Source organism: Condylura cristata, unplaced genomic scaffold (genome assembly GCF_000260355.1).
Source record: "Condylura cristata isolate star-nosed mole 26May11 unplaced genomic scaffold, ConCri1.0 scaffold00097, whole genome shotgun sequence".
Classification (NCBI taxonomy): domain Eukaryota; kingdom Metazoa; phylum Chordata; class Mammalia; order Eulipotyphla; family Talpidae; genus Condylura; species Condylura cristata.
The window spans coordinates 32,844-44,036 of record NW_004567198.1 but is presented as its reverse complement, the minus strand read 5'-3'; the positions used below and the strand labels follow the sequence as shown (position 1 = coordinate 44,036).

General features: G+C 41.1%; 1 protein-coding gene across 1 annotated transcript; it reads right to left on the bottom strand.

Moving 5' to 3' along the window:
* Nucleotides 1–1,441: 1,441 nt before the first annotated feature.
* Nucleotides 1,442–10,278, bottom strand: LOC101625379 (E3 ubiquitin-protein ligase TRIM38-like). Its single transcript, XM_004695689.1, has 6 exons — nt 9,868–10,278; nt 8,938–9,033; nt 6,853–7,083; nt 5,748–5,770; nt 5,548–5,660; nt 1,442–1,962 (listed from the first exon to the last, which is right to left on the bottom strand). Exons 1-6 carry the CDS (start codon nt 10,276–10,278, stop codon nt 1,442–1,444), a joined length of 1,395 nt encoding a protein of 464 aa, XP_004695746.1.
* Between the last annotated feature and the right edge of the window lie 915 nt (nt 10,279–11,193).

Below are 11,193 nucleotides of genomic sequence, written 5' to 3'. Positions count from 1 at the left end.
GAAAGAATATGGGATTTAGTGTTAATTTTATCAAGGTTTATTATGTAGATCCCTGTAGTGCCTCTCTAAGCTTGTAAGAATCTAGAGTTGTATCAGGTGATTAGCTTCAGTCCTTCTGATAGAGACAGGATGGGAGGATACCCATATATATCAGTGTTATCTTTTACACAATGTGGTGGTGGGGAGGGAAGGCAGAGAATTTTCCTTGCAACTGTTTGTTCTCAATTGTCTTCAGCTCAAACTAATTCAAGTGTGAAGGTGACATATTTAGGGGTTATATACTCTGTTTTCCTTCATTCTCTAGTTACAACCCAGCTTCTATCAGCATTAGCAGAATTTCTCATGCTGGGGAGCATCAGAATGATGATGGGTAACAGTCTCAGCTCCTCTATTTCTTCCTCTGAGCAGAAATGGAGGCTGACTCTGCCTCCAACATCCTAAAGCAATTCTTAATCTTCATCTCTCCTGTGAATGGAGAGATGATATTTGAAACATTTATTATTTTATCAACAGAAATTATCATGACATCTAGCAGTTTAGCAACTTTTTTGGTCAGCTCTGTTCTTCATTCTTTGGATGACTTCACCATGATAAGTTCTTGGCCAACTCATGTAAGATAACTTAGAGTTGAAATGGAGTGTGCACTTTTCAAAAAAAAAAAAGAAGAAGAAGAAAAAGATATGTACTTTTCAAATAAATCTGGGTCTATTTAAAATGTATTTGGTCATAGCTCAGTCATAGTAAAAACTGTATTTACTGAGATTTTAACATTATCTCATGATAGCTGATACCATACATCCTGAACGATAAAGACTTTTTTTCCCCAGCACTGAGGCCCCCACCAGAATTCATTGCTATCCTCTCATCTCCAACCATTGGAAGTATCTCTGCTAATGGTAACTCTTCTCTCACACTTTAGCGGCTATCGCCTAGCAGACTCCTTGGGCCATGTGATCCTGGATGATGTCATCCTGGGCTCCACTTTGATTACTAATCATTATGTTAGAGATTAAATAGTCGCGTCCATTTTGATTGTCTTGCTCTTTTGTGCAGATGACAGAGTCAAGAGCAGCTTCCCCTCACCCCATGAATGACTTCAAATATCAAACAAACTGGGAGAACTCAGAGACCTCTAGACTTCCTGCCACCCTACTAGCTAACCAGGTCTCTTGGAAATCAAACATCTGAAACTGTTGAGGAGGGGTGGAGAGAAGAAAGTAAAATTATTGCTAGTATTTTGCTGTTATCAATCTCAGTTGATCTCGTGGTGTTTTAGAGTTTTATATCCATCATTCAGTGCAGATGTATTACATGTCCAATTAGGAGTCAGCAACCCTCAAGGTACAAGAAATAGCAGGGAAGAAAACAGCCTGCCTCTCTGCCTCCAGGGGTTTATATTTTAGTCTCTATGCCAGATAAAGTAAGGAGGCTTTGCCTTACTTTAATTCTTTGGGGCAGGCAGGAATAAAGGAGAACCTTGATAAACCCTGAAAAAGGGTCGGAGAATATCAGAGAAGGAGGCCTTCGGGAAGGTGAAGATGTGGGAGCCAGTTGTCATGTTGTAAAAGGACACAAGTCCAGCTTCATAGTCCAGAGAAACTCCTACCACCTGGAGCTGTTCCCTCAGAGGAAGGGAAGTGTGAGGGTTTGTAAGGGCGACATAGTAGTTAAATATGCACCGTCGGATGGCCCAGAACCCAGACTGAGGCTCCACCATCATTTCCACATTCCTGGGCACATTTCCCAGACACACTCCTAAATCCCACCCAGTTCCTTCTCCTACATCCACCTCAAAATAATGTCTCCCTGAGACGAAGCCCTCACAGCCCAGGACACAGGGCAACACACTAAATCTCCAGGCACTGTTAAGCTTCCTCTGGGGACTTCCACGGTCCACTTGTCTCCGATCCTCAGACAGAATGAGTTTAGGATGAGCTGTGGCCGGATCCAGGGTCACGTTGGCTGGAGAAAAAACAGATTTGTTTTTGAGTATTGAAACAGAATTAAAGTAAGTGTATGTTCCAATGCAAACTTTATTTTTTATTATCTGTGTGATAATATCTTATTATCTATATCTCTTAACTTATAACTTGTTTCCTAATATCTTATTTATTACTTTTATCATTTTTGATCTTTGTTTTGTAAAAGAAAAAATAGAAATCATCCTGTCACAAAGAATGGTGGGGAAGACTGAGTAAGCTAATGTATGCTCAGTGCTAGGTGAAGTTTCTAGAATATGGTAAGTAACCAATAAGTGGTATAAATAATAATAATAATAATTTCATTAAAATCAACATCACCACCACCGCCACCTCAGACATTCTGGGCCAGAAGTAACCAGAGTTGACATGTTTGTTCATGGTCTTCTCCAAAGCTCTTTCCCCTAAAGATTTATATTTTATTCTCTATGCTAGTTAATTGAAAACATGGATGAAATGAATGATTTTCTAGGAAGTCATTCTTAGTCAAACTGACAAAAAATTAAAGTCATTGAAGAATGACTTTAAACTCTACTCACAGATAATAAAACATGCATATAAGTCATGCAAAAACAGAATTTACCATTTTCTCAAGAAATCCTACCAGTCAACAGATACATAAGGCAATCTCAAACCAAAGCCCAGAAAATTATGAGACCTCATGAGCACACAGATACAAAATCTTGTACAAGATAGCCGAACATACCAAATTAAACTTTATAGCTATATATACATATATTACAGACATAATATCCTTTGATCAATCACCTCGGATCAACAGGGCTATGTGTCTATATTATATGTGTATATGCATTATATGTTTGACATTAATTTATTAAGAAATTATATTTATATATATATATATCTATTATGGATACATTATTATCCAACTATATATATTTTGCAATATATAAATAAAAAGCCAAGTCTGTATATATAATGTCATATATGATACCTAATACATTACTTCAAATCATATGATCTAAACATACATATGTCAAAAATTGGGCTCTCTCTGGTGGCGCAACGAGTTAAAGCACTGCATTATGAAGCTCTCAGAAGCCACTGCAGCATGAGTTCAATCCCTGGCGTACCCGGAGCTGACCCACATGGTGCGGCAGACCTCTTCTGACCCATCTGCTGCTCCCTTCAGCAGTATACTTTGTCAGTCTGCCTGTTCTGCTCCCCACTCTGTCTCTGGTGAACCCTCTCACCCACCACACCTCTGGCCGGTACCCCAGCTTTGTAAGCATAAATAAATCTTTAAAAAAAATTACTATGTATAAAGTATATACAAAATAGTATTATATACATAATACCCTATGACTAATATATATTTTTTAAAGGTTTATTTATTCATATGGAACTGGGGTACAGGCTAGAGATGTGGAGGGTGAGAGAATTCACCAGAGACAGAGAGGGGAGCAGAACGGGCAGAGCGACGAGGTACACTGCTGAGGGGAGCAGCGGGCGGGTCAGGAGAGGTCTGCTTCGCCATGTGGTCTCCTCCAGGGCAGGCGGGAATCGAGCTCATGCGGAAGTGGCTTTAGCTTCTTAGTGCTGTGCTTTGACCCGCTGCGCCACCAAGGAGGGCCCTATGACTAATATTTTTTATATTTATGAATATGGTTATTCTCCTCTATTATGATAATGTATTTAAATATTATCTAATCTGATTGTGTATCTAATCTGGTATATATGAAATATATTATGTATATAAAAATATATACATAGTACTACATCAGCTAGTATATTTAATCTAATATATGTGCACAAACACATGTACACATGTGTGTATATATTTATCTATACATACTGAGAGAGAGAGTAAAAAACTGGAATGGTTTCATTATCAGCTAGAGGAACTAGGAGTCAAAGTGTGGAGTCAACAGGCAATGCTGTCGTCAGAGGGTGGTAAAGTATTGGCTATAGAGATAAGGAAGGTGCCTACAGAGACTCATGAAACAAGAAAGTTGCACTCCCGTTAATGTGAGCACATTGAGGTGTATGCAGCCTCTCCCCACTTACTTAACACCTATTTTAATCATCATACCAGTGATGCTCATAAAACCATCAGAGTGTAGATGGGAGTTATTTTCTTCACTATTTTCTAATATCAGGACTCCTGTTCAGCAAATAGGCTATTTGTTATCCACTAGCTAATCAACCCTAAACTGGCAACAGCATTGCAGTGTAATTATGATTTTCATGACACCTTAATATTTTGATATAAAATCTATTTACAACAGACAATATCTATAAATTTGGCTCTCAGTGAGCTTGCATTTATGGCTTAACATAGAAATTAAATTTACAGAGTCACCACATATCAGTTTAGAGAGAAAGTTCATGATCTTATCAATCAAGGCAACTAATTCATTAATATATCTAATGCCCACTGATATGTGATTTTTTTGAAATGTAATCATAGACATAGAAAGAAAATTAGACACACAGTATGTTTTAGCCACTAGGCAGAACAGTCAAGGGAGGCTTTGCATGGTGCCTCCTTCCCGGTGTTCATACCCTTGTACAATTTATTTTATTTGAGTGTGGGCAGGAATTGAAAATTATTTCTGATCAATCACCTCTGACCAAGAGGGCAAAAATAATGGGATGCAATCCTAGAATTATATTCCCTTACATAAGACTCCATCTTGTAGCAGATTTGTTCTGGAGACTTTCTCCTCAGCTCTCTGTAAGAAATAATTGGCCATGTTGAAGGCTCTGGGCCAAATTGCTGAGGTGTGGCTTCTAGAAGCTGCAGGCAGTTTCCAACTATGAACCAGTAAAAGGCCAGCAAATGAAATCTGAGAAAGAAATGAATTCTACCAAGTAGAATAAGTTTGGAAGAGAATTATCCCCCAACCTAGCAACTAGAAGAAAACATGGCCCACCCAACAGCTTAATTGCAGCTTTGTGACAGTCTCAGCATAGGACCCATCTGAACTGTGCCCGTATTTCTGACACACAAAGTGAGATATTAAGTGTGAATTATTTCAAGCACATAAATAATTGTGCCAAATCATTTCAGAAAAGGTCTGTCTTTACAGTCAAATGAGTTAGGACAAGCCTTTCATTTTCCAGTATTTTGAACAGTTTTACTGAGGATAATCCATCTGGGAAATATAACAAACCCTAAGAGAGTCAGGAGACAGAAAACTCAGAATTGGCAACTGGTAAAACCTGATTTTCATTATGATTCTTAAATTATTGTCTTATCTGTATCAAGGCTCTAAAACTATTTGCACCACAGCCCATAACCCCTGTGTTTTCTGAACAGTTTACACCATATGATGCATTTAATTTTTATAACAACACGCTGAAGTAGGAACTGTTAATATTTTCACTTCTCAGATGGGCAGCTGAGAGGATTACTTGCCTGGTAAACAGAAGAGCAGGTATGTGAAGAGTTGTACCCTGCATCCCTGTCTAAGCCATGGGCCATCCTGCCACGGGAGAGTATGGCCGCTCCATGAAAGAACTAAACAACCTCTGTCAGTGAGTCTGTCCAGGGACAGGTGTCCCCATCATCTCTGGTTTTGAGCGAATAGTTGACTTCTCCTACCTTGGTAGCTTCTTAATATTTTCTTCACGTCAAGGTAAAGCTCAGAAACATTGCACACAGTTTGAGGTTCCAAAGAGAGGACCTTTGACATTTTCAGCTTAACAGATGAACTCCTAGAAGGAGCAGAGACTGCTTTAATGGACATTCTTTTCCGTTCTTACATCCAAAACACTTCCCTCCTGAGTTCAAACAGCACTTACCGGCTTAAGGTGTCTTTCACATCCTACAGAGGAACAAAGGCAGAAAGTGAGTATGGGGCATCAGCATTTCATGGGGTTTGGCATGTGGGCTCGTAGCCGCTGCACCAGAAATGTAAAGAGAGTGACTCTGCCTTAGATATTGATGGATCCCCAAGTAGAATGATCCCCTCAGATATTCAGCACTACGGCAGATTTATCAGCCTCTGAGTCTGCCCTTTTTCTGCTGGGACCTGTGTGAAATTTTAGTGTCTGTTACACTTAACTTAAACCTGTGGTTGCTGGGAAAACAAGGCCAGGAGATTCCCAGTGCTCCCTTTTAGCAAGATTTGCTTGTAATGATCTAATTTCCTTCAGAGGAGCCCATGTTAGAAACCTCATATTCCAGAGGTCCTTCATGGTAAATCCAGACAGAGTCCCTCAGATGTCACCACTCTGGTGGTGACAGCAGTTGCCACCTGTGGTGGAGGTGTCATGCCACATTCTCACTCTCACAGTGTGACCTCTGGTTCATAGCAGGAGCTAGAATAACTACCTCCAGGCATTTATCTCAATGGGGTGGGTTCTTCATGCAGCTGAAAGAAGGCTGAGTAAAATCTCTTGGAAAAGGGAAAAATTATTCACATTGGCTGCCCCATTTTATACCCACCTGTCATCATTCAAAAGACAATTTGACAGCTAGTGTTCTGGGAACATGTGACAGACACAAATAAATGGCAGCACACAATATCCCATTATCCATATGGCCAAAACTGTACTTCTACCTAGGAGTTTGTGTCCCTGATTGATGTAGTCACATTACAGTGGATTCACCTGGTAGCAAAACTGTGTATGTTAAAGGAAACATGGCTTTAATTTCCCCACACTACAGAGCGCTTTTGAATAAGATCGGCCACACCCATGTTCCCACACACCCGTTTTCCCACACACTCGTGTTCCCACACACCCGTTTTCCCACACACCTGTGTTCCCACACACTCGTGTTCCCACACACCTGTGTTCCCACACACTCATGTTCCCACACACCTGTGTTCCCATGCTTCTTCACCATCACATAAGAGCTCAGGAAGAAACCCCTCTTCTACGTCCTCCCAGGCCACAGCCTCACCTGCAGCAAGTTCTGGGCTGAGCTCTGACATTTCTCCTCTAGTTCCAGGATGTGATTCTCGAGTTCAAGACTCTGCTTTTTCAGACTGGCCTCACTGCCCCGCAGTTTCCTCAGTATCTGTTCTCTCTCTGTCTCCAGTTTCCACAGAAAACACTTCTCCTCTTCACGGAGGAAATTGTGGAGATTCTCAAAGTCAGACTGGATTTTTTGTCTCTCAAGTTCTATGTTCTCCTAGAATCGAGAAAATGTGCTGAAAAGGCAGAAACAAACCAAACGTGCATCCGTGCATGAAGCAATAAACACTCGTGGTACAGAGGTACGTGTAGGCGGACCGTAGGCTCCAAGGAGACAGCCACAGCGGGGGATGCATCTCGAAGGCACGGTGTTAAGTGAAGACGGTGAGAAACCAAAGAACTAAACTTGTAACTCTACTTATAAAAGAGTTATGTCGTCAAAAAGTAGAGCAGTGGTGTCCGGGAGTGGGAGGTGAAAACAACGGGAGAACTACTGGTACATGCGTTGAGTTCTGGTTTGGAATGAGGAAAAGTTGGGCAGGTGGATGGTGGAGATGGCTACACAACAATGGGAAAGCTTTTCTGCCACTGAACTGCACAACGGAAAATGTCTCAATTGTCATCGATTTATATTATATTTTACCATATTTATTTTTATTATTTTAGTATGTTAGTATTATTTATCTATACTCTATTTTATTTATGTATATTTTAACATACATGCAAAGTAAGTTTGCTCAGCTAATGACATTATTTTCCTATGAGTCTTTCATTCTGGATCAATACATCAGAAGAAGTATGGGTGAGGTGCTAGGTGATTTTTTAAAAATTATATATTTTTACATCATTCTTCACATTGTACATTTTTTCATCTTGGTGGGCTCATCTGCTAGGTGATTTTTTTTTTTTTATGGAACTAGAGCCAAGATCAAATACCTTATTAGGTATAAAGAAAAGTCCAGTTTTTATTGATATCTAAAAATTTATCTCAGCTTCTGGGGGAATTTTTTGACAGAAGCATGTGGTGAGTATAACCAAACTGGCCTTTAAGACAAGCAGGCTGGTGGGCAAATGCATTCTTCTCTGCCAGAAGAAGAGTTCTGGATGGCAGCTTTAGCACAGTCACACAATTACTCACCCACCAGATCTTAATGTAACATAGACAGAACATGGTCATCTCATGGGACACAGCTTTTATTTGGAAGACACAGAATTGCGATTTCCATTGGTGCTTTCTCAATTCAGGCAGTGTTTCAGGGATTTGATGTGTGCTCGATGGGTCAGTGTTTTCAGATAAAGTGAAACTTTTGTGTAGGAGACTGGGGCAGCTCTAACTCTTGCACTGGTGGACTTTCCCTGTATGTTAGTCACAAAGACCTTCCACTGCCCAAAATCCCAGAAAAAGCATAGTTAAGAGTGTCCTGTGAGAGTTCAAGTTTAATGTCCATACACAAAGGATCAGGGCAGATGTTGAAAGAGACAGAGAAAGGCCTCACCAACCTGTGGTAACTAATGAAAATGGATTCATAGCTTCACAGTATCTGTAAAGATGGGGTCTGATTCTAAGGAGGCTGGTCAGCCATTGAAATGGTCTTGGAGATACACGGTGTGAGGGACATGTGTACATGTTCTTGAAGGAGCTCTATCTTCACCACCAGCCTCATGAGGTTAGTAATAGTATCTCACCTAAAGTAATTTTGCTTTCTAGCTCTGGAAGGCTGAGTGCCAGAACCTGTACTGTGGTAACTGCACTGCAGAGAGAACATTGAGTTCTTCAAACAAGGAAGTTATTAAAATTTTAGTCCTTGGATCTTTGAGGTATTTGTGACTACAAAGAATATGATTACACTTCTCTGCATGAGGTACTGGGTTTCCCAGCGTATTATTACTGTATGGTTGAAAAAACTGGAGATAATTGTGTTAGACTTAGATTTAAAATGCATCAAAACAAACATGGCTTCTTTGAGTCTCATCTATTTGGTGGAGTGAGAAGAAACCATCATTGCTTTGTGGTTAATCATTGTTTATGTCTATGGTCTAAGATGGAAAATAGTTTGATATTAATTCTTACCTCCCATTCAGTTATCTGCTCTCTTGTTAATAGCTTCTGACTCTTACATTGTTCTTGTAGATCTCTCAGTTTTGTCACAGCTTTCTTGAGCTTTTCCTGAAGGAAAAGTTGAGTGAGTAAAATGGATTCAATTTGACAGTTCTCTATTAGGTATCAAAGAGGAATTCCTTCCCTCAAAGACTAAGTAGCTGAGGACATTGTGTCCATGACATACTTGATGCCCTTGAGGAAGATAGAATTTTGAACATCATTTTGCGTTGTGGAAACTGAGGCTTAGGATGTGTGGGATCCCTTCCCCAAGGGGCTGTTCTTGCAGGGGGTTGGGTTGAGACTCTAAGCCCATCCTGTGGCCCAGAGCTTGACTACGTTCACTACTATAGAATTGACAGAGAAGCACTGTGCACAGAGTAAGACAATAATCCATGAAAAGATTTTGGCACTGTTCTTTACATGATAACTGATATGGGTCCTTCAAAACATACTGTTAGGCAGCTGTCCATATAGCAGTCCTTTTCCCCACCACTGAAGCCTAGGGACCCAGGGAGTCTTACTGCTGTTTGGTATCTACTAGACTACAGGGTAACCAAACATGGTGTGTCTTTAGCCCCTGTATTTTCAGATATCGTCACATGGTCTTATTCACTTATTCTTATTCTCAAATTATAGACACAATACAAAGGAATAAAATATACAGGTAAGAGTTTGTTTATATTGCATTCCAAAACAGAAGTTCATCATAGCAAGGGTGGCCATCTGTTGAAGGTTAATATGGGCAGTCAGGACCTGAGTCAAAGCTATTTTGTAGAAAAATGACATGATGAAAATTGTAATTCAGGTTCATAATTGGGCGTTAAGCTTAAATAATGTCAGGTGTCAGGAAGCAACATGATAGAAGACCTAATTGTGGCAGGCTTCTGGCCACTCACTCACCCTGTAGTCTGGACATATGTCTTTCACAAGCGCCGTGTTGTGTCCTCTGTGTCGGGGGGACCGCTCACAGCGCCAGCAGATGAGCTGCCCGTCATCCTCACAGAACAGGTGCAGCTGCTCCCCATGATCCTCACACAGCTTCTCACTCTCCAGCTCCCTGATGCTCTCAATGAGGTTCTCCAGCTGCCTGTTGGGCCGGAGACTCTCCCTTTGGAATGGTGTCTGACACAGGGGGCAGGAGAACTTCTCATGGGATGATGTCACAGATCTTTTCCACCCTAGGATGTCCTCTATGCACCTGCGGCAGAAGCTGTGCCCACAGTTGATGCTCAAGGGGTCTGTCATCAGCTCCAGGCAGATGGAACACGTGGCTTCCTCCCTCATCTTCATGGTAGCTGCGGCTGAGGCCATGGCTCTTCCTGAAAAGCTCTAGTGTCACAACCAGAGTAACAGGTGAAGCAGCCCAAATTGTCCACAGTGATGGAAACCTGGCCTGAGCCTATCCCCATACAGGTCTTGAAGGCTTCGCTCTGGGGGTAGAAGTAGGTTAGATTTTAGCAACTACATGACATAGAGGTTGTTTTAAAATAGGGTGGGCATTATTACTTAAATTTAAATAAATGATGGCCACTTAAATTTAAATAACTAACCATGTATCAACTGCTAAATAGCTTCATGGGGAGGTGGTTACATGGTGGCCCAGGTAATAGTATATTCCAGCATAGTAGAAAGTCTTCTTGGACCAGTCACTAAGGAGAAGTTAGAGGGTCTTATAAAGAGAAGCTGCAGCAAGAGGGAGAGACAAAACTTAGAGAAAAAGCATAAAACTCTCTAATGGGCTTCAAAAATGATTAGTAACCAAGTAATTTCTTTGTAACTGGTAGTAAACAGGTAATTGGGCAGTCTATGAAGGATTCCATTGAGACAATCACAACCCACACCCCCAGTCTCTATCACCTTCCTAGCTCCAAAGTAGAAAATAGAGCAGGCTAATAATAACACAGATCCAGCCAGGATGATGATGAAAATGGCCCAGAAACCAGGGAGAAGCAGTTTGTCCTTTCTGTCCATTTCCATCTGAGTAAAAGAGAACTGAGAGAGCTAGGGAGAGAAGGGATTGGTTTGGGGGAGCAAATCCCATTAAATGATTGTCTCTTTCAATTGGGACTTGTCTCCCAGAAGAAATTCAGGGATATTAGAACTTTGCAGAACCAAAATGGGGTGGTGGGGGGGGGAGATGACAGGAGTTTGTGGGAAGACGGGGCCTCTGTGGGGTCCTGGGTCCCAGGTCCAGCAGTGACCTACCTGACACACAGAGATGGGAGG